General features: G+C 47.0%; 1 protein-coding gene across 1 annotated transcript in view; it reads left to right on the forward strand.

Annotated features, from left to right (window-relative positions):
* The first annotated feature begins 8,182 nt into the window (after positions 1-8,182).
* RAB31 (RAB31, member RAS oncogene family) overlaps positions 8,183-21,772 on the forward strand; it is a 154,977-nt gene continuing 141,387 nt past the window's right edge. The window contains exon 1 of the mRNA XM_007974664.3: positions 8,183-8,364. Within this exon, the coding sequence (XP_007972855.1) occupies positions 8,326-8,364 (39 nt within the window). The 5' untranslated portion in view covers positions 8,183-8,325. The remainder of the gene's footprint in view (positions 8,365-21,772) is intronic.

Consider the following 21,772-nt stretch of genomic DNA (forward strand, 5'->3'; position numbering starts at 1 on the left):
TGCAGCTGATTCTCTACGTCGAGCTTTGATATTTTATTTCCCAGTCTGTTCAACATTTTTTTCCTGCATATCCTTGGTAAGGCCTCAAACTAAAAACTGAACGCATGGGATGCTAATTTACATGTTTACTGAAGTGCACGGGCTTGAATCTTGTCTGTGGCCCACCAAGGCAGACCTTTGCAGGAACTCTGCCTCAGTTTCAAGAACAATGGCACCTTCCTTTAGGCAGGGGGACAGTGACATCATTGATATAAGAAGCCTGGCAGGGCCCGTGGGCACCTGGTACCTAGCTAGTAATTAACACTCAGTAAGTGTTGCTGTGCTTACTTGCATCATGCTCCCTTCCAGACATTCACAGTCGAAAGAGAAGAGTAATCCTAGATAATCCTTAAACCTTCTGTTTAAGTTTCATTTTCTTCCCTTCCTTACCCTCTATATGCAAATGTACATTTGGCAAGCAGCAGGGAGCTTTCAGATTCCTTATCTCTCACACCCACCAGAACCTAATTTTGTTCATAGAGAGTAAAAAATAAAATAAATATTGCATTGGGGGAAAGATACGTGAAGGCACCCACATGACAGAGAATGGCTGTAAGGATATGAACATACATAAAGTAAGAAAGTGTGATTCTAAAAGAGCAGTTTATTGTTGTTTGAGCAGCCTGACCGGGACTTCTCCTTCCTGGTCCCCTCTAACCAGCATGGAGCCTTAGGTTTTACAACTTTGATAAGTTGGTAAGTGAAAAATTTTTTCCTTTTTTTTTTTTTTTTTCTGGAGACAGAGTCTTGTTCTGTTGCTCAGGCTGGAGTGCAGTGGTGCAATCTCAGCTCACTGCAATCTCTGCCTCCCGGGTTCAAGCGATTCTCCTGTCTCAGCCTCCTGAGTAGCTGAGATTACAGGCACGCACTACCATGCCTGGCTAATTTTTGTGTTTTTAGTAGAGATGGGGTTTCACCATGTTGACCAGGCAGGTCTCGAACTCCTGGCTTCAAGGGATCCACCCACCTCGGCCTCCCAAAGTACTGGGGTTACAGGTGTGAACCACTGCACCCAGCCCAAAATTATTCCTTGACGCTTTAGTCTGTATGCTTACTTACTTGTGAAATCGAACGCTTTCTTCATACATGCATTTCCTACTTGTGAATTCCCTGACTGCATCTGCTCATTTTTCCTAATGGATCTTGGAGGTTTTGTTAAAAATTATAGTGATAAATAATAATCTATTATTTCTTTCTATATTGATTATTAACTGAGTCATATTTATGCCAAATATTTCCCCAGATTGCAGTTTTAAAAATTGTGTTTATAATATTTCTTCCATAAAGCAAGTGTTAACTTTTTGGTGCTGAAACCTGTCAGTCTTTCTCCCTGTGACTTTTGAGAGTAAATCTGCATTTCCTTCTCCCCGCTTCCTCCCCCATTTAGGAGAAATGGAGCCAGGGCCCCTCTATCCTCCGCTAACCACAGTAAACCCTCGGCTAATCTTTTTTTTTTTTTTTTTTGAGACACAGCCTCACCCTCTCGCCCAGGCTGGAGTGCAATGGCATGATTTTGGCTCACTGTGACCTCCGCCTCCTGGGTTCGAGCGATTCTCCTGCCTCAGCCTCCTGAGTAGCTGGGATTACAGGTACCCACCACCACGCCTGGCTAATTTTTATATTTTTAGTAGAGACGGGGTTTCACCATGTTGTGCAGGCTGGTCTTGAACTCCTGACCTCAGGTGATCCACCCGCCTCTGCCTCCCAAAGGGCCGAGATTACAGGTGTGAGTCACCGTGCCAGGCCTGCCACTGGCTAATCTTGATGCCCCACTTTTGAACATCTGCTGACAGTAGGACCAGGGGAGGCTGCATAGCCTGAAACTCAGGAACCACATGTGGGCTAGGGGAAGAACTGTCTGGAGGAAGGCCAGCTTCCCACAAATCTTTACCCAAGGGAGAGTTCTGCCTTAAAGTCCTTAAAATGCCCTCTACCAGAGCTACTGAAGGTTGGTTCTTAGGGTAAGGTTCAGTTCAGCAGAAGAATATGACATTCGACACAAGTGTGCAGGAGGGGAAGGGCAGGGAGTCGGGAAAGAGCCACAGAAGGGGCTGGGGCCCTACGGGGAGACTGGGAAACCAAGCCCTCTTTTCTTATTTCCTATTTTTGTTCCTCTTTTAGACCCAGTATGTCTTTCAGTAAAAAAACTGTTATTTAGCTGAAGTTAGAATTTGCATATTTAAGCCTCCCATGTGAACTGAGTGTAAGATGGAGAATCATAAGTAATTTAGATGTGTATAGCTATGCATAAAGTACTGATGCTGTTTTCTAAATCTGGAGTCTTTTCTACATTCAGAAAAATTGAGGAAGGAAGTGAGGATGTTTGGAAGTCAGCACTTCCTTTTTAATGGATAGTAACAACCCAGAACAGTTTTATGGGCCTAGGGAACGGGACAAGGTGACAACAATTGCAGTTTACCTGGGACTGAAGTTTCCCAGAATGAGGGACAGCCAGGACTAAAACCTGGACAGTCCCATGCAAACTAGGATGCTTTGCCATCTGGACTTGCTATTCACACACACCCCCCGCATGTGTGTAACCCTCCCCCAAAATAATGCAACAGCCTTTCAGTATCCATCTTTGACAGAGGATGGAACTACGGGTTGAAGAGACTCAGATACTTCCTTAAATTCACACAGATTGGGCATAAAGGAGCCTGCATGTAAACTTGGTTCCATCTGATGTCAGAGGGCCCTTTCTACCCTCCATGCTTGGGATTCATCAGTCGGGTCGGTGAACTCACTCTCTCACCCACCCACTCACCCCATATTTTCAGAGAGCAGAATATGTGCTATGCGAAGGATTGGATTATGGATGATTCAGAACAGGCTCTGTTATATTGGTAATTGGGAAAGCCCAGGAACAGCAAGGAGAATAGTAGTTCAAGAATAATCTTAAATAAAATGTATGGGAGGCCACTGTTTTGGACTGAACTCTTACACTAGGCCCAATGGACCAGACCAAACCAGAATGGAGTCATTCCTGCTAGGTGCCAGGCTGTCCAGCTGAACTTTAAAAAGGGCAGCTTTCCAAAAAATAGGAGATGCACAGCAGCCAATCAAAAGGGGACCAGTTTACCTGAGCAGGTTTGATGAGGAAGTCCCCCATGCTTTAACCCTACAAGAGAAGTAACTCTAAAACGCCAGTCTGCCTTTTGTTCCCTGTTTCTGCTTCTTCAGCCTTTCCTGCCTATAAAGCCAAGTCCTTTGCCTAGCTTATTGGAACATATTTTCTCAGTTTTTGGAGGGGATGCTGCCTGATTCATGAATCAGTAATAAAAACCAATTAAATCTTTAACGTTATTGAAATTTTTTTTTTTTTAACAATAATAACCTCAGTAGAAATAAAATTTGCAAGAGGTCTAATGTAATTGGAGCCTTAAGGCAACTCAGTACAGTAGTTCGGTACTCTTAGTACAGGTTAAGCATCACTGATTTGAAATCCAAAATGCTCCAAAATTAGAAACTTTTTGACGGCTGACACAATGCTCAGAAGAAATGCTCACTGGAGCATTTCGGATTCAGGATTTTCGGATTAGAAGTGCTCCACTGGTAAGTATAATGCGAATATTCCAAAATCGGAGAAACACTCCTGGTCCCAAGCATTTTGGATGACGGATGCTCAACTTGTACACCAATATTCTTAGAGGCACTTCAGATTAGGATGAGTCTGTATTAGGTTCTTCCTCATCTAAGGCAGTCTTGGGAATTCAAACAAAACCCAGATTTTCCCCCCATCACAAACACACACACTCACCTACCAGTTGACTAGGTTCAAACTCCAGCCATCCTGAGCATCTTCTCCTTTACCTGGGGGTTGGTTTCAGTTGAATTCAAGGTTTGGAGTCTCTGGAATTTGTACTCATTTCTTGAATGAGAAGAGTTACCAAAATGAAGCAACTACACCAAGCCTCAGACATTTCACATCATACAATAGTCTCCCGTTTATATGTTTGTCTCTTTCCTTTACTGCTCGACTTCGGCGTGGGTCCTCTTCCTCCATCGGCCATTCTTCCAGTGTCTAGCACAGTCAGGGTCTGCTACTCGCCAAATGGGTGGGTAAACAGCTAAACACAGAAATCCCTGCGATATAAGAATCGTTGCCAACATCTACAATTAAACCAATTTTTAGTTGATAGCAAATAATGTTAAGGTACAAAAAAGTGAAACACAACTCCTTTTAAGAAAAAGAAATCCTAAACTCCATAGTATTTCTCTGAGCAATTGCAAGAAAACTTACATGACTCGCCAGAAGGAACAACCCAAGACAGTCTATGAAACAAAACTGGGGTTGTGGCGACTTTGATCTGCATCATTAATTTAATTTCTCAGTTTTACAAGTAAGCAATGAAAATGAACAGGACTGATTGAATTACATGTTACTTAGGGCTTTTGGGAGGTGGTCACAGCTGAATCAATCCATTTACCTTCCATGGGAGGTATTAATATATATCTTATTGCTTATTTTCTTTTAACCCAACACTTTAAGCTCAGCCAGAGATCCAAGGGACAGTGGAGGTTGCTGGGCAGGAGTGTCAGTAAAGAGGCCAGTGAGATGCTGAAGATGGCTTAAGCTGCCCAGTGCTAGCACTCAGGAATCTGAAAAATTTAAACACTATCACCTGACACCAATCCTTTGTGAGGTCCCAACAGCGCCTTCCTTGTCTTCAGTGAGAGCTGTCTACTTGTTCTGGAACACTTCTGAGCTCCCCCATTCGAGGCGATGGAGACGAGGAGGCGAGCCCCCACCCTCCCCGTCTCCCATCTAAGATGTCACCACACTTTCCACAGGAAGAAGACATCTGGAGTTGCAAAAGGAGGCTGTGCAGTTTCTATCCGCTTACCTAATAGCCCCTCCACCGAGCAGCCACCTTCCTTGGGGTTCTCAGGAACACTCCCCTTCCCACAGACAGAGGCTGTTTCCAGCCTCCCCCCACCAGCTACTGTTTCCTTTTTCAAGTCTGTGGGTGAACTGTGGGGTCCACTCACCTCTGTTTTTCTAAGTCCCTCAAATCCCTTTCCTACCCTGGTATGTCCAGGATTCATCTCCTCAAAATTGTTTCAAGGGCACGAGTTACAAATAAGATTAGCTAGCACATGCTATTTAGAAAGTTTCATGAAAGAGAAGGAAAGAAAGAAGGAAGAAGGAAGGAAGGAGTTGTTACGTAAATGAGAAATACTGAAAGGCTGTTTAACTGATATTGCAGACACTATAGTTCCATAAAAAAGATAAATTGTGAAAAACAAGGGTTGTAAACACTTTTATTTTTCCTTAATTGACTCTTGAGCAGACCAGATGACTCAGTACTGGTCTCCAGGGATCAGCCTGTGCTCCAGGGCGTTGTAACACATTTATATTACTTATCCTATTTAACATTTTGAGTCATATTATTTTCACAGAACCTTATTTACTATAAACGTCTCATAAATCTACATAGTATACACATTTCATTTAATGTCTAAGAAACATATACTATTGTACACCATTAAATACACCCGGTAAAGACACCCTAGTTTGCTTAATCATTCCTCAAATGTTAAGAGATTTGAGTTACAATTAATGCAACAATCCTCCCTTTACCTCCATGGAGATAATTTTTTTGTTGTTCTCTAACCCATTTATTTGTTTCTTTGTCTGCATATGTGTTTATACTCAAATAGGCAGCTTTGTTTACTTTTCATCTTTGTATGTTAATGTTCAACAAAGGATTTCCTGAATCAAAAAACATGGTCAGTTTTACAACCATTACTGGCTTTTGCTGTTGGAGACTTTATAGCAGCAGAGAAGTGGAGGTCTGAATTAGCACATGACCATTTACGTTACAAAATTCTCATAAGAAAAACTTGCATGTTCTATTTCTTAATTTGATAAATTGTCAGTTATGTACCATTGAATTTTTATCCCTGCTGAAGTTATACCCGAACTCCGTATTTGCAGGGAATTTCAGAGAAGTCAGGATGGGCCCTTAGTGCAGTAATTACAGAGTGTAACAATAGAGAACATGGCACTTTTTTAAAAAGTCGAGAGCTACCTCTGACCTGTCACTCCTAAAAGATGTCTCCTAGCACTCATCTTCCTGCCTTCCTGGGCTAGAGCTTGATAGCTTACCTTAGGGTGATCATGGGGACCTGGTTTTCATGAGGCCATGTTTAAGTTCAGGGGTGACCTGGCTGGGGAGAGGGTAACCCATGAACACAGGCCAGTTGACAGACTAGGATTGCCACTTTGTAAAGAAGAGCCCAAGGCCTGATCAGAATGAGACACGAAAGAGGTCATTTTTAATAGAGCTAGGGGTGGGGAGAAGGACAAATGGACTGAGGCAATTCTCAGGGAGGGAAGGGCTGGATAGGGGACTATTTTGGGAGAGCCTAGAAACCACACAAGCGTCCCAGACACGCGGGCTAGTGGAGAGGAGAGCGGAATGAGAGCAGTCATGAAAAAGGGTAAGGGAACACAAGAGAAATTCGGTTTGCTTATTTTTGGGCACAGTTTTGCCCTTAGCAACCTAAGGCAATTTCACAAACCTCCACTCACTGCTCAGGATGTATAACACGGCGGAGGCTTCCACTGTGGTTTGACTGGCTTTTGGGAATCGAGCTGGAAAGCCAAAAGGACACGTTTCAGTGCGGAGATCCAAGTCTTAGTGGGTGCCCTGAGGGCAGGCGAAGGCCTTGGGGGAGGTGTCTTTGCAACTGTGTAGCGGTGGTTTTCTGATTAGCAAATCTGAGGGCAGGGAGATACTGTGATCAGGACTGTTTGATTCTGGGCAAGCCTCTTTTCACCCTGCCCACATAGAAGACTTTGCTTTGGATACAAAGTCAAGGACAGATACTGATACAATGGACCTGTAACTTGTGCATGGCTGCCTTTTGAACAATTTAGTCCATTTGAGGAACCTCCACAAGCCTGCACTTCCAGGGCAAAGTTCCTGCTCTTCTGGGGAATTTAATTGTGAATTGTCTGTTTTGGGGCCCATTTTGACTCCAGTATTCCAGGACTTACCTCTTTGGAGGCCTTGATTTGGAATTTCCCATTGGATGGGGCGACTTGGGTATGGGGTAGCTTCAACCTGGCTTCTGTAAGAACAAAGCCAGATGATCACGGTGGGTGGTCTGCTAGGAGAATGGAAATGCCATTGATTAAAATTGAAAGGTTTGGAGAGAGGCCCGAGAGTTTGGGATAGGAGATGAAGTTTTTAAAAATCAGTTTTTTAAAAAAACACTTCCCATCTGAAATGCCAGTGAATTGTCCAGATAGATTACATTGAAAAGGCTGACATTTCTGTAGCAGCCACGAATGAAGTCATCTGAGTGGATGAGGTGCTCTAGGCCATACATGGAGAAGAAAGAGAACGCAATTACCCAGGCCTCCCGTGACTGCGTGCGGCCACAGCCTCTGCTCATTTCCTAGTTAGGAAGGATGCGGGGATCTGCTGGGATCTCCACGTTTCTACCTGTAATTCTGAGGACTGGGTTTCTGCCCACACCAGTTGCAGGATTTGCTCTACTGAGAAAGAGTTTTGCTCCAGAATGCAAGTTTCCTGTTTCAGACACGGACAGCCAGTTTTGCTTCTAGAATCATTTTCAGCTACATAGAGAAAAATGAACTTGGCTGAGCTGAAGAGCCACGCGTATGTTAAACGGCAGCTCGGGTATTAGGAACGCCGAGAAGGCAGGCCGAAAAGTTAACCCCCTTCTCCTCACCCCTGTCCTCACAGCCGCCCCTTCAGTGGCCTGACTTTTTCTGCCCGGGACCCAGCATGTCGCTGGAGGACGGGACTAACCCGCAGACCTGCAAGCGCTGCCACGCAAACGGCCTCGGCCAGAGCAGCCGCTTCTCAGAGGAGCACGGCATCTCCAGGGACCCTCTGGCAGAGGGGCCGGGTCTCCACCGGGCCGGTCCCGTCCTTCCTACCCGGGCCTTGCGGGCAGGCGGGGCCGGGAGCGGCGGATGCGGGAGGGCGCCGGGGGAGCCCGGCTCGCGCGGGGCTGGTCCGAGGGCGGAGGCAACGCGCCGGCGACGCCGCAGGTCCCGGGTGGCTGACGCCGTCCGGGGGCGTTCCTGGGAGCTGGGGGCCGGCGAGGCTGGACCCGACGCGCCCGGGAGGAGCCGGCCGGGGCCACGTGACCCAGCGCGGCGGGGCCGGCGGCCCAGAAATAGCAGCGGCGGCGGTTCCGCCCGCGGGCGGCGCGAGCGAGGAGCCGAGGCGGGAGAAGCCGGCAGGGCGCGGGCGCGGCGGCCCCGGAGGATGCTGCTGAGCCCCGGCCCTGCCCGGCCGCGAGCACATGATGGCTATACGCGAGCTCAAAGTGTGCCTTCTCGGGGTGAGTCCTGGCCGCCCCGCGCCGCGTACCCCGGCCGCCGCCCCCGCGCCCCTTCGCTCCCCTGGTCCCCGCGCGCTCAGACGCCGCCATCCCCTCGCTCTCCGCTCTCCTCTCGGAGCTTCCGTCCCCCTCGTCCGCGCGCCCGCTGGTTCCCCGGGTCCCCCTCGCTCCCCAGTCCGTGCGCCCCTCGCTCTCCGCACCCCCTCTTGTTCCCCGCCGCCCCCTCGTCCGTGCGCCCCTCCGGTCCGCCCCCGTCTCACCCTGCCGGGGTCCGGGTCCGAGCCTGTCCCGGGCTTTTTCTGCTCTTTCCTCCCGGCCCGCGAGTCCCCGGATCCGCGGCGGCCTCGCGGGGACCCCCGGCGGGGACGGGGCAGTGGCTGCGAGTCTGGGGCCCCGAGGGCTTTCTCCTCCGCCTTTGATAGTTTCCTTCCGGCAGAAAGTTTAAGTTGTTCAGCCAAGTCGCTGAGGACTCTTTTGCCTCCTGAGGGCTATTGATTGTTCACTTAAAACACAAAAATAAAACCAAACGCGAGCCCAGCCGAGGGGGTGAGAGCCGAGGGCGCGGCCGGGGTGGAAGGTGAGGCGGTGACCTGTGCGGAGCGCGCCCTGCAAACTTCCCTGCTGCGGATGAAAGCAGCCGGCTGGGAAAGTCCTCTCCTCCACCACTTCTCCTAAAGTGGGGCTTTCTCAGCCCGAAGAAGCCTTAAAGCCGCCAGAAACAAAGAGGCAGTCAACCCTTGCGGTCAGGGGACTGCAGACCGGGGACCCGGCCAGGACGCAGGGAGCCGCCGGCGAACCGCCCCTGAGAATTCAGATAAACGTAGGGTCGCTTCCTTTCGGGGGCCCACATCGCACTCCAGAATTCCTTCTTCTAAAAGAAGAGCTGGTTCTAAGGGCGTTTTCAGCGGCCTTTGGCATCTGGTGTACCCGCCCATGTCATTGACAAAGCTGGTCTCATGAAAACCATTTCCTAAAAAAGAGTAGCGAAAGGGTCGCATTCTTGTGCGAACTGGTCTGTCAAGATGGGGATACAAGAACTGTAGAAAGAGGAAATGATTTCGGTGAGGACTGAACTGTGCCAGCGTCTCTAGGCTTCCTCTAGGCTCTTCTGGAACCTCCGGCAGAACCTGGTTCTGTCCACCGGCTCCCATCACTGGCCTCTGCCAAAACCATCCCTTACCCTAACTCGATTGTCCGGTTGGCCTAGAATTCCAGAGGATCTGGGAAGGCCCTGCCCTCCCTGGTAGCCCCTGGCACAGATCCCCACCTCCCCCGACTTGCTCAGCCACAGCCAGGATCTAGCCTGGTCCTTTCCCTGTTGACCTTTTTGTGTGTCTGGAGTGGGTTTTCCTGTTCCCCAGGCCCTCTAATATTTCCAGACGTGAATTCCAGGAATCCCATGCTTCCCTCTTGAGGGGCCGTTTCAGCTTCAGGAAAGGCCTTCAGAGACTTAGAAGGAATGTCGTGTTCCAAGGAATGAAGAGGCAGCCTTGATGTGCGCTGTGTTTGTCAGGATTGGCCTTGGGAAAAACGAAATAAGACATGTTTTTGCCTTTTTTTTCTTAAACTCTTTCTCTTCACTTTTACTGTGGTGGTCCAAGCCCTGCTCTATCACAGGACCCCTTATTTTCAATTTCGGTATTTAGGGACAGGTCTCTATATCCTCCTGCCAGGACACTGATCAGGTGGCAAGAACCCTGTATCAGGAGGCAGGAAACCGGGCTCTCATTCTTTCCCACCAACCAGCTGTGTCGCTTTAGCAAAGCAACTCAGCGGCCTCATCTATGAAATGGGCATAATAACATGTTCCCCCTTAAGGCAGAGGACTATACCAGATGATCTCTTAAGATACATGCTACCATTTCAAGGTGGCAATTAGCAAACCTGGGAGAGGAGGAAGGTGGAGGAAATCTCTTTACTTCTTTTATCTCCAAGAATGATACACACTCTTTGAGCGGCTTCCTGCACACCGTGCCTTACCTTTGCCAGTTCTGTGTGTAGGAAATTGGAGTTGGAAGAACCATGCCAAAGCAGAGAAAGAATAGGTTTCTGGGCAGATGGAGGCTTTGAAACATCAATCGTGGCTGGTCGCAGTGGCTCACACCTGTAATCCCAGCACTTTGGGAGGCTGAGGCGGGGGGATCATTTGAGGTCAGGAGTTCAAGACCAGCCTGGCCAACATGGTGAAACCCATCTCTACTAAAAATACAAAAAAATAACTGAGTGGTAGTGGTTCATGCTTGTAATCCCAGCTACTCGGGAGGCTGAGCTAGGAGATTCGCTTGAGCCTGGAGGTAGAGGTTGCAGTGAGCCAAAATCGTGCCACTGTACTCCAGTCTGGGTGACAGAGTGAGACCCTATCTCAAAGAAAAAAAAAAAAAAGGAAACATCAATCATATCACACCACATCTGTGGCTTCCTTTTTTTTTGAGGGTGGCTGTAAGTTTCAGTTTTATTGAAATCAGAGAACATTTTCTTTGAAAGGCCAAATGACCTTATTGTCCACACTGAGTAAGATTTGCCACATCCTCTCGCTTGGCTGGTGCTTTCCTGGGTGAGATGTGTGCAGCAGGCTATGTTTCTAGCTGCTCATCCAATTAGGCTGATTCTCTGGGTGGGATAACATTTGAGGTAGACCAAAGCCATTTAACTGTCTTCGGTTTACTCTCTTCTCTCGCTCTCTTTTTTTATTTGTTTTGAGACAAGGTCACGTTCTGTCACCCAGGCTGGAGTACAGTGGTGCCATCATAGCTCACTGCACCCTCCAACTTCTGGGCTCAGTGGATCCTTCTGCATCGGCTTAGGTTTATTCTCTTGATTCCAGAGACCCTGTGGATCAGCTAGTGCTAAGTCCAAAAGTCCTTAAAAAAATATGTATATTTTTGAGATAGAGTCTCACTCTGTTGCCCAGGCCGGAGTGCAATGGTACCATCATGGCTCACTGCAGCCTCAACCTCCCAAGCTCAGGTGATCCTCCCACCTCAGCCTCCCAAGTAGCTGGGACCATAGGTGTGCACCACCCACCCAGCTAATACTTTTTATTATTTTTGTAGAGATGGGGTCTCCCTGTGTTGCCCAGGCTATTTCAACATCTTAACAGGAATTGGGCTCGTTTGTTCTTTGCATAGGGAGGTCTGTCTTTTCTGGGTGAAGTTTTGTGTGTTGCCGGCACTCAGCTTCCTGTTTTTTAGCTGTGAGACACCTCCCTGAAGTCTTGGTATGACCAAGACCCTGACAGCCACACCTTCTTTCTCCCTGTTAGAATCACTGTCTGTTGGGTTTCCCTTAGAAGGTGACAGAGAACGTAGACTTCGTAACAAAATCTCACTCTCACTGGGAAGGCTGAGGGGTTGGTCTTTTTGTGCCTGGTCCTGTGCTCAGTGAGGATGTGGGGACATGCTTCCCATATAAGGTATAGGTTGTTTTAGGCATGAGCAGTGGGAACTTTCAGCAGAGGCTCCCTGCTGGTCACTCTTTGCTGTAGTTTCCTGCGCCATCCATGGGGTTAGAGGTCTTACCTCCTGACATTAGAGTCATTTGCAGCAGGTGGGAGTGAAAGTGGGCCGGTGCCAGGTCTTCTTCACCTGAACTTCTTCTGTTTTCCTGGCATGTTAGGAATGTCCGAGCTTATTTCTTTTGGTGAATGCTCCCACATGGGATGGACAATGGCCTGTGGAACATTCTCTGAATGCTTTGTGTTCTTGGAAAACCAAGGACTGAAGAGCACTGGGTTTGTTTAGGTTACCTCTTATAAATTCTTGGCTCGCATTTCATGTGTGGACTTTCTCGGGTTCATTCCACATGGGGACAGCCCAGCAAGGCTTTGTGAATGCCCTTTCCTGGCCTGAGCCGAGTCACCTGTGGAAGTCAGCTGTGCAGGGGGGTGTGCTTGATGGAGGAAGCACCCTGGGCAGGACCCTGTTAAGTTTCCTTCTTACCAGGAAAGTGTCGTTCGTCCCACTTTGTGATCTGAACCGGTGTTATGAAACATGAAGCTTAAAGGCAACACCCTTAAAAACAGCAAAGTATGTTAACAAAAAAAAAAAAAAAAACAAAAAACTAACAAAAACAACACTGAGGCAGCAGCTGCTTCAACCCCAAAGGTGGAAAGTTTCCCAGTATGCATTTTTAACACACATCACCACGTGGCAAGAAACAGGAGGAAGGCAGAGAGTGGGGAGGAGGAGAAAGAGAAGGAGGGGACCTTTGTTTTGTTATTTCCTTGGGGTATTTGTGCGCGTGCACTTAAAAACTGCTTCCTGATGGAATCCCAAAGAGATTTATATTTGGACTTTGGTTGTCTTGACAACAATTTAGAAATTTCTACCACTTCCTCAATAGCTGAGTGATCAGTTAAAAGAGCCGATGGCTTCCGTGCTTCTGGTAAGGAGCTTGTTGAAGCATCTCCTTGTGATCTTGGAATCTATATGGTAGCTCATCAAAGAGCAGTTAAATACCTGGGATTTGGTGAGACATCTGGGTAATGGGGACTTCATCTATGTCCACGGCCTTCACATGGGCCTCTTGTCTCCCCAGGGACACTAGGGTGCAAAAGAAGAACAAATTTATATTCATGGTAAGGCAGATCATCAGAACTGTGCAACCTCACATGAGTTGCTTTGAGTGCTATATGAGAGAGTATCCAATAAGGTGATAAGAATTTGTTAGTGTTATTGTGGAAGGAAGGAATGCATAGGATAGTGGGTTGGGCTGGGTAATGATCACATTTGCTTTCCGAGTCTGAGATTCTGGTAACTTACTATTTTTTTTTTCCCCCAGAGACTGGCATTTCTTGGGGAGGAGGAATGGTGAGGAGGGTGGAGTGGCTAGCCACAGCATTTATTTCTTGGCACAACTGATTCTTCTATTAAATTGAACCATTTGTGGAAAGTATGTTCAGCATTGGTGACTCTGGGTAACTTCTATGTTACATGAGAATAAATATGATATAGTGGGGTATCTTCCCAGCAGTGCCTGGTATATGGTAACACTGTGTCTAATGCACTTATCCCAGACTGATGGAATCCATCAGGGTCCCTTTGTTCCTCCTTTGTTCAGGGTCAACATTGCTGTTTTCATCCTCCCTCAGCTTTCAGAGCTCAGTGTGTCTCTGGAGTGTGTATCAGAATCATCTGAGGAGCATTTTCAAGCTTCTCATGGTCCTTTCCCCCATCCCTTGTGTCTTAATTTGAGCTGCTGTCACAAAAATACCATAGGCTGGAGGGCTTAAACAATAGACATTTAATTCTCACAGTTCTGGAGGTTGGGAAGTCTAAGACCAAAGTGCTGGCCGATCTAGTGTCTGGTGAGGGCTCGATTTCTGGTTTGCAGACAGCTGCCTTCTTGCTGTAACTTCACATGACTGAGAGAGTGCTCGGTCTCCTTCTCTTCTCATAAGGACACCAACCCCATTCATGAAGGCTCTACCCTCACAACCTAAGCACCTCCCAAATCCTAATATCCTCACTTTGGAGGTTAGGCTTCAAAATATGAATTTTGGTGGAGGGACACAAACATTAATTCCGTAGTACCTTGTCAGTCGCTTTCAGGCATGTGGCCTCTACTATTGCCCTGGCCCAATGACACTTTTTAATGAGCGTGATATATCCCTTAAGTCTGCTCTAAGGCCATAGCCATGAGAAAATAGGAAACTTTACATTTTAAGATGCTAGGACAGTGGTTCCCAACCTTTTTGCCACCAGGGATCAGTTTTATGGAAGACAATTTTTCCACAGATTGGAGCAGAAGGCAGGGGATGGTTTTAGAATGAAACTGTTCCACGTCAGATCATCAGGCATTAGTTAGATTCTCCTAAGGAGCATGCAACCTAGATCCCACACATGCGCAGTTCACGACAGGGTTTGCACTCCGGTGAGAATCTAATGCCGCCATTGATCTGACAGGAGGCAGAGCTCAGCTGGTAATGCTCGCTCACTGTTCACCTCCCGCTGTGCAACCTGGTTCCTAGCAGGCCGTGGGCCAGTACCACCCCAGGGGCTGGGAACCTCTGTGCTAGAACGCAAAAGATTTTGAGTTCACTAATTGGAAAAGACCTTTAAATTTTAATTAAGCCTGGTAGATAACACTTATTTGGTGTGTGCATGCCTGTGCAGATTTTATACTTTCATTTGTCTTAGTTTTTATCATTTATGATATGTGTTTGAAAATGGAATAAGTATTCATTCATTCAGCCATTCACCATTCATGGAGTGTTTCTTTCATGCTGGGAGCTGTGGGTGGTCGCGTGTAGACAGGATGGCAGTGATGGCTGCTTCCCAAGGACACGAACACACCAGCAGTGAGCTCTGTGGCAGTGACTGGATTCTGATTATGGTGCTTACCATGGCCCACCATACAGACCAGAAGTAGTGTGGTGTGACGATGAGAAATACTGACTGTCATCCCGCTTAGCAGACTTGACGGCATGGGAGGGACAGAAAGTTCTTGCTCCAGGTCTGTCTTGGGTACCCTGGGCAGGGATCTGGTCCCTGCCTGGCATGGAGAGGCTTCTGGTTGGTTCCTGTGCCACATGCACAAGAACGTGGCCCGTGCTGACGGGTGTGTGCAGGAGGTGTTGCATGTACAGTGGGAGGTGCTGGGAGTCGAACCCAGTAGGGGCTGTGAAGTGGGGAGCTGGGAAGGTTTCTTGGAGTAGGAAGGATTTGAGCAGTGCCTAAATGGGTGAGTAGGGCTTTGATAGGGAAGGAAAGGTGGGTGTGCACTCCAGGCCCTGGCAGGGGGCTTGGGATCTCACTGTATTTTCTGGCACAGTCCCTCCTCTCCCAGCCTGCCCACTCTTCCATTGATACCCCCTACTCCCTGTCTCTCTAGCACTGCATCTTTTATTTTTAATTTCCTTTGCCCCATGTTTTTTGAAAAATTTAAAACTTACGCAACAGTTGAAAGTACTATGAATGTTCCCTAGATTCAGCAGGCATAACATTTTGTCACTTGTCCTTTCTCTCTGTCTGTCTCTCTCTCTTTTTTTTTTCTTTTTGACATGGAGTCTCGCTCTGTCAACCAGCCTGGGGTGCAGTGGCACAATCTTAGCTCACTGCAACCTCCACCTCCCGGGTTCAGCAATTCTCTTGCCTCAGCCTCCTTAGTAGCTGGGATTACAAGTGTGCAACACCATGCCCAGCGAATTTTTGTATTTTTTTTTAGTAGAGATGGGGTTTCACCACGTTGGCCGGCTGGTCTCAAACTCCTGGCCTCAAACAATCTACCCGCCTTGACCTCCCAAAGTGTTGGGATTACAGGCGTGAGCCACCGCACCCGGCATGTCTGTCTGTTTATAAATAATACTAAACATTTTTTTTTTTAACCATTTAAAAGTAAGTTGCAGACATGGTGGCACTTTACCCCCAAATACTTCAGTATGTATCTTTTAGGAAAAAGGGCATTCTCCTATGTAACCACAATACTATATTCCCATCCCCTAAACTGAACACAGGTGCAAGAATAGTATCAAATATGTGGTCCATGGTCAGAGGTTTCCAGTTGCTCCTTTCCAGCTGTTTAAAGGGTGCAGTTAGACATCATGTATTATATTTGGTTGTCCTGTCTCTTTAGTCACTGTGCATCTAAAACAGTTCCCCTTCTTTTTACGCCATTTCTCTGGCATTTTTGAAGAATCCAGGCCAGTTGCCTTGTAGGCTGTCCCAAGATCTGGAAGTGTCTGATTGTTTCCTCATTGCTTCTTTCAGGTTCAGTGTTTTGGTGAGAATACAACGTAGGCGATCTTGAGTGGGCTTATTTTTTAACATGATCATGTATAGTGTTAAAATATTCTTTCCCATTTATCTCTGTGGCATTTATTTAAAAAAATTTCTTAGCTTCTGCAATTGTCAGGCGGTGGTGTGTCTGACACAGGGCTTCAAACTCTTAGAGCCTACATTTTAGCAGGAAGGTGGGGAAATTAAATCATATGGTTGACGCTGGTCTTACAGCTTCCTCCTGTGGTAAGCTGCTGAGCTGTGGAGAGGAGAGTACGTCCTAAGGAGCCAGAGTGGTCATTCTTGTTGCCTAACTTTGTCAGCAGAAATGAGGAGAAGAAAAGTGGAATTTTTATTTGAGACGGAGTCTTGCTCTGTCGCCCAGGCTGGAATGCAGTGATGTCATCATAATTCATTATAGCCTCAAACTTCTGGGCTCAAATGATCCTCCTGCCTCAGCTTCCTGAGTAGCTGGGACTACAGGCGTGCCACCACACTCAGCTAATTTTCTTTCTTCTTCTTCTTTTTTTTTTTTTTTGGTAGAGATGGGGTCTTGCTATGTTGCCCAGGCTAGTCTTGAATTTATGGGCTCAAGAAATCCTCCCACCTCAGCCTCCCCCAAAGTATCGGGATTACAGGTGTGAGTCACTTTGCCCAGCCGAAAAGTGGGCTTCTTTTTCTTTTCTTTTTTTCTTTTTTTTTTTTTTTTTGAGACAGGGTCTCACTGTGTCACCTAGGCTGGAGTGCAATGGTGCCGTTACAGCTCACTGCAGCCTCAACCTCCCAGTCTCAAGTGATCCTCCCGCTTCCAAAAAGTGGGATTTATCATCAGGTCACCAAATGGGTTTTTTACTGTGGGATCTTTTGATGAGTCTTTCATTTCCTTGATTTAGATGTCTCAGGCATGCTTGAATTCTCTAGAAGTCATGAAAGTGGCTTCTGTTTGCACCACATTAAACCCAGAAGATACCTGAGGCTCCTATTGGTCCCCCCAGAGGTGCGTAGGAGACTTGAGTTATCAGAAAATTGAAGAGGCCTGCAGGACAGCAAACGGAACACAGGGAGGTCATTTCCCTTCTATTTTCTCTTCTTTGAACAGGATGCCACAGAGAGCTAGATCCCTTTCTTTCAATGTATTTGTTTTTTTTTTTTTTTTTTTTTTTTTAAGAAAAAGATGCCTTCATTCTCCAGGACTACTGTCTGCCCTCATGGAATCACTTTCCTAACTAGCATCTGCAGATAGAATGTGTAGCCCTGGGAGGGAAGGACAGAGGGAGAAAGTGGGAGAGAAGAAGACAGAAAGAGGAAAGAGAAGAGAAGGAGAAAGAGAGACACGCACGCGTACACATACAGACACACGCACACACAGTATGCGGAATATCACATAAAACTTGCCCTCTGCTGGCAAGGAGAAAGCAAAAAGCGTTTTTTTGTTTTGTTTTGTTTTTTGTTTTTGTTTTTGTTTTTTTGACAATCAGATTATTGGCCAGGACATTTACATTTATGGAGGTTAATTAAGAAAGTTTTAGTTATTTACTTTTTATTTATTTTATTTACTTTTTTGAGACAGGGTCTTGCCCAGGCTGGAGTGCAGTGGTGCCATCACAGCTCACTGCAGCCTCGATCTCCTGGGTTCAAGCAGTCCTCCTACCTCAGCCTCCCGAGTAGCTGGGACTATAGGTGCCCACCACCACACCTGGATACTTTTTTTTGGTATTTTTTGTAGAGACGGGACTTGCCACATTGCCCAGGCTGGTCTTGAACTCCTGGGCTCACGTGACCTACCTGCCTCAGCCTCCAAAAGTGCTGGGATTAGAAAGTGTTTTTTAAAGTTTATCCCATGGCATCAATACTACATAGTTAATTTATACTTAATTTTAGCAGCTAAAATATTTTCTGAACTTTTTTTTTTTTTTGAGACAGAGTTTTCCTTTTGTTGCTGAGGCTGGAGTACAGTGGTGTGATCTCAGCTCACTGCAGCCTGCAACCTCTGCCTCCTGGGTTCAAGCAGTTCTCCTGCCTCAGCCTTTCAAATAACTGGGATTACAGGCATGTGCCACCATGCCTGGCTAATTTTGTATTTTTAGTAGAGGTGGGGTTTCACCATGTTGGTCAGGCTGGTCTTGAACTCTTGACCTCAGGTGACCCACCTGCCTCAGCCTCCCTAAGTGCTGGGATTACAGGCATGAGCCACTGCAACTAGCCTTGTTTTCTGAACTTTCATCATAAACTTCTAAAGAGCTAACGTTTTTCATTATCAAGTAGTTTAGTCTTTTTGGGCTGTTACAGTAAAGCACCATAGACTGGGGGCTGATGAACAACAGAAACGTATTTCCCGCAGTTCTGGAGGCTGGAAGTCCACTATCAGGGTGCCTACATGGGCAGGTTCTGGTGAGGGCTCTCTAAGGCGTTGCAGACTGAGTCTTCCCTTTGGGTAAGGGAGCTCCCTGGGGCCTCTTCCATAAGGGCACGAATCCCATTCATGAGAGCTCTAGCCTCATGACCTAATCACCTTCCAAAGGCTCTACCTCCTAATATTATCACTTTGGAGGTCAGGATTTCAACATACGAATTTTGGGGATCACAAATATTCAGACCGTAATGTAAAGTGATGCATGCTATTTACAATTTGAAGGCCAGGCATGGTGACTCACGCCTGTAATCCCAGGACTTTGGGAATCCAAGGATGGTGGATCGCTTGAGGTCAGGAGTTTGAGACCAGCCTGGCCAACATGGTGAAACCCCATCTCTGCTAAAAATACAAAAATTAGCTGAGCATGGCGGCGTGAACCTATAATCCCAGCTACTAGAGAGGCTGGGGCATGAGAATCGCTTGAACCCAGGAGGTGGAGGTTGCAGGGAGCTGAGATTGTGCCACTGTACTCTAGCCTAGGCGACAGAGTAAGACTCTGTCTCAAAAAAAAAAAAAAAAAAAAATATATATATATATGTACACACACACACATATATATACACACACACATATATATACACACACACACACATATATATAAAATAAAATTTGATCTAATTGTGAGGGAGGGGAAATGATCAAGTAGTGAAATGATACGTGCTGATTGTAGTTTTAGACTGCAGAGGTGAGGAATACAGGATGATGGTTTTAATCCCGTTTCTTAATAATGACACATCATTGTACTAGCTGGCAATATCCTGTTTGTTCTCCTCTTTAGTTTGTTTGTAATCCCACAGCCAAAGAGAAGTCATCCTGCTTGCCTCGCTTTTCTGTAACACTCACCTCCTCGTTTCACTTCTTTTTTTTCTGTCTTTTGTTTCACGTTCGGAGGATGGCTTTATATTTTAGGACCAACATCAACCTCACCATCCTGCCCTGTATTTCTTCTGTTATGTCGCTGCTTTTTTCTGCCCCTGCAGGATCATTTTCTTCCATCATTTTAATTTGTTTTCTTATTCTCTCCACTTCACACGATGAGTCATCAGCCCCGACCTCTTGGAAAGAGGCATCCAGGGCTTCGCTTTTGCAGGAAAGTGTTTCTAACCCTGCTTTTCACTTGCTCCCACCCTTTCAGTGGGACTGGGCCAAACTGCTTCCTGCTGTGCCACAGCAGCACTCAGCAAGCCTCAGGGTTGCCATCAAGCCTGGCCAGGCTCACCTTTTTTTTTTTTTTTTTAGATGGAGTCTTGCTCTGTCACCCGGGCTGGAGTGCAATGGCGTAATCTCTGCTCACTGCAACTTCTGTCTCCTGGGTTCAAGCAATTCTCCTGCCTTAGCCTCCCAAGTAGTTGGAATTACAGGCATGCACCACCACGTCTGGCTAATTTTTGTGTTTTTAGTAGAGATGGGGTGTTGCCATGTTGGCCAGGCTGGTCTTGAACTCCTGACTTCAAGTGATCTGCCCGCCTTGACCTCCCAAAGTGCTGGGATTACAGGTGTGAACCACCACACCCGGCCTGACATCTTTAGTTATCAGAGTTGTATTACATGGGTGCTATGTGGTAGTCTCTGTCCTTGAGGTTGACAGTCTAGCAATGTCCTTGGCCTGCTAGGGCATATGTGGGAAAAGTTAGGTAACAACACCAGACATCCCAATGGGATACTGCCAGATGCTTAGTTGCCAGGTGTTCAGCAGATGAGGGCTGGTGGAGTTTGGGGTGACCAGGAAGAGCATGTCGTGTCTGCTAATGAACCAGAAGAAGGGTGATGTCAGGTGAGGTGCAGAAGGGGCGTGTCTGGGAGCGAGTGGGCCTGGCTTCACTTACATGAGACACACACACACAGGGAGAAGGTTCCCCAGAGACTCGGTGTCAGAGTGGTTACCTGTATGGTGTGGGGGGTAGATTTGGGCTTACAAGTAATTTATTCTTTCTTTATTTTTTTTTGCTTCTCTGTATTGATTTATTTAGTGAGCGTGTATTGCTTTGTGTAATTACATTAAAACCTATAAAATGTGCTGCAGGGCACAAGGAGATGCTTAAAGAGCGAGATCCATTTGGTTCTTACTGGAAATAAGCGGTAGACTGGTAATGAAATTGGAAAGTAAGTCTGGGTCAGACTCTAAAGGGGCCTTGCAGTTCGAATTTATAGCTTCGGTGAAATGACAGGTCTGGCATCAACGGGAGGCAGATTTGGCTTCTCAGGTAGTGCTGTGCTTTCACTTGTGCAGGCCGTTTTCTGGGGTCCGTGGTCCATCATGGGAGGGCAGCCACCTCCTTTTGGGGAATGGTGACCTCTTCAGGGTGGCATTTAGGGTTTTTCATCATTCTCTAATTTCCTGTTCCTCAGAATGGGGTCTAGGAAAGTTGTGAGCCTGTCGATCTGTTCTTAGGGTTCTGCAAGTTTTTTTTCTGTGGGTGGCATATCTGTTTTCTGTGTGCTGTTATTTGAAAAATAAATAAAACTACATCCTGGATCTTCCAGGTCATCATCCTCTCACAGAACTCTGTGTGACAACGTTAACGTCATTAAAACTAGCTTAGGAGAAAATAACCGATGTAGAGTTAGTGTAGAAATAATTGAGGTCGACTGGGCACAGTGGCTTATGCCTGTAGTAATCCCAGCACTTCGGGAGGCCAAGGCAGGCAGATCACTTGAGGTCAGGAGTTCCAGACCAGCCTGGCCAACATGGTGAAACCCTCTACCAAAAAATATAAAAAATTAACCGGGTGTGGTGGTGCGTTCCTGTAATCCCAGCTACTTAGGAGGCTGAGGCAGGAGAATTGTTTTAATACAGGAGGTGAAGGTTGCAGTGAGCTGAGATCGCGCCACTGCACTCCAACCTGACTGACAGAGCGAGACACCATCTCAAAAAAAAAAAAAAAAGAAAAGAAATAACTGAGGCCATGTGAAGACCACGTAATTATGCAGCACATGCAGCAGGTGTTTACTGAGTGCCTGCTGTATACCAGGCAGTTTCTAGGGGTTGGGGGAATAGCAGGTAACAACATGGACTGTCCCTGACCTCATGGAGTTGATATTCTAGTAGGGGTGACAGGCGGTGCACAAATACCGAGTGTTGCAGATGGTGAGGGGTGCTGTGGAGAAAAGGAAATAGAGGAAGGGCCCTGGGTGTGCTGGTTGGGAGGAGTGTGGTTTCAGGTGGGGGCTTGAGATCTCTGAAAGGAGGCATCTGAGTGAAGATCAAAGGGACAGTACTCAGGGCAGCCATGTGGGCCACCAGGCAGAGGGTTCTGTGAGGCTGGAGCAGGGTGGACAC

The sequence above is a fragment of the Chlorocebus sabaeus genome, chromosome 18 (assembly GCF_047675955.1).
Source record: "Chlorocebus sabaeus isolate Y175 chromosome 18, mChlSab1.0.hap1, whole genome shotgun sequence".
Classification (NCBI taxonomy): Eukaryota; Metazoa; Chordata; class Mammalia; order Primates; family Cercopithecidae; genus Chlorocebus; species Chlorocebus sabaeus.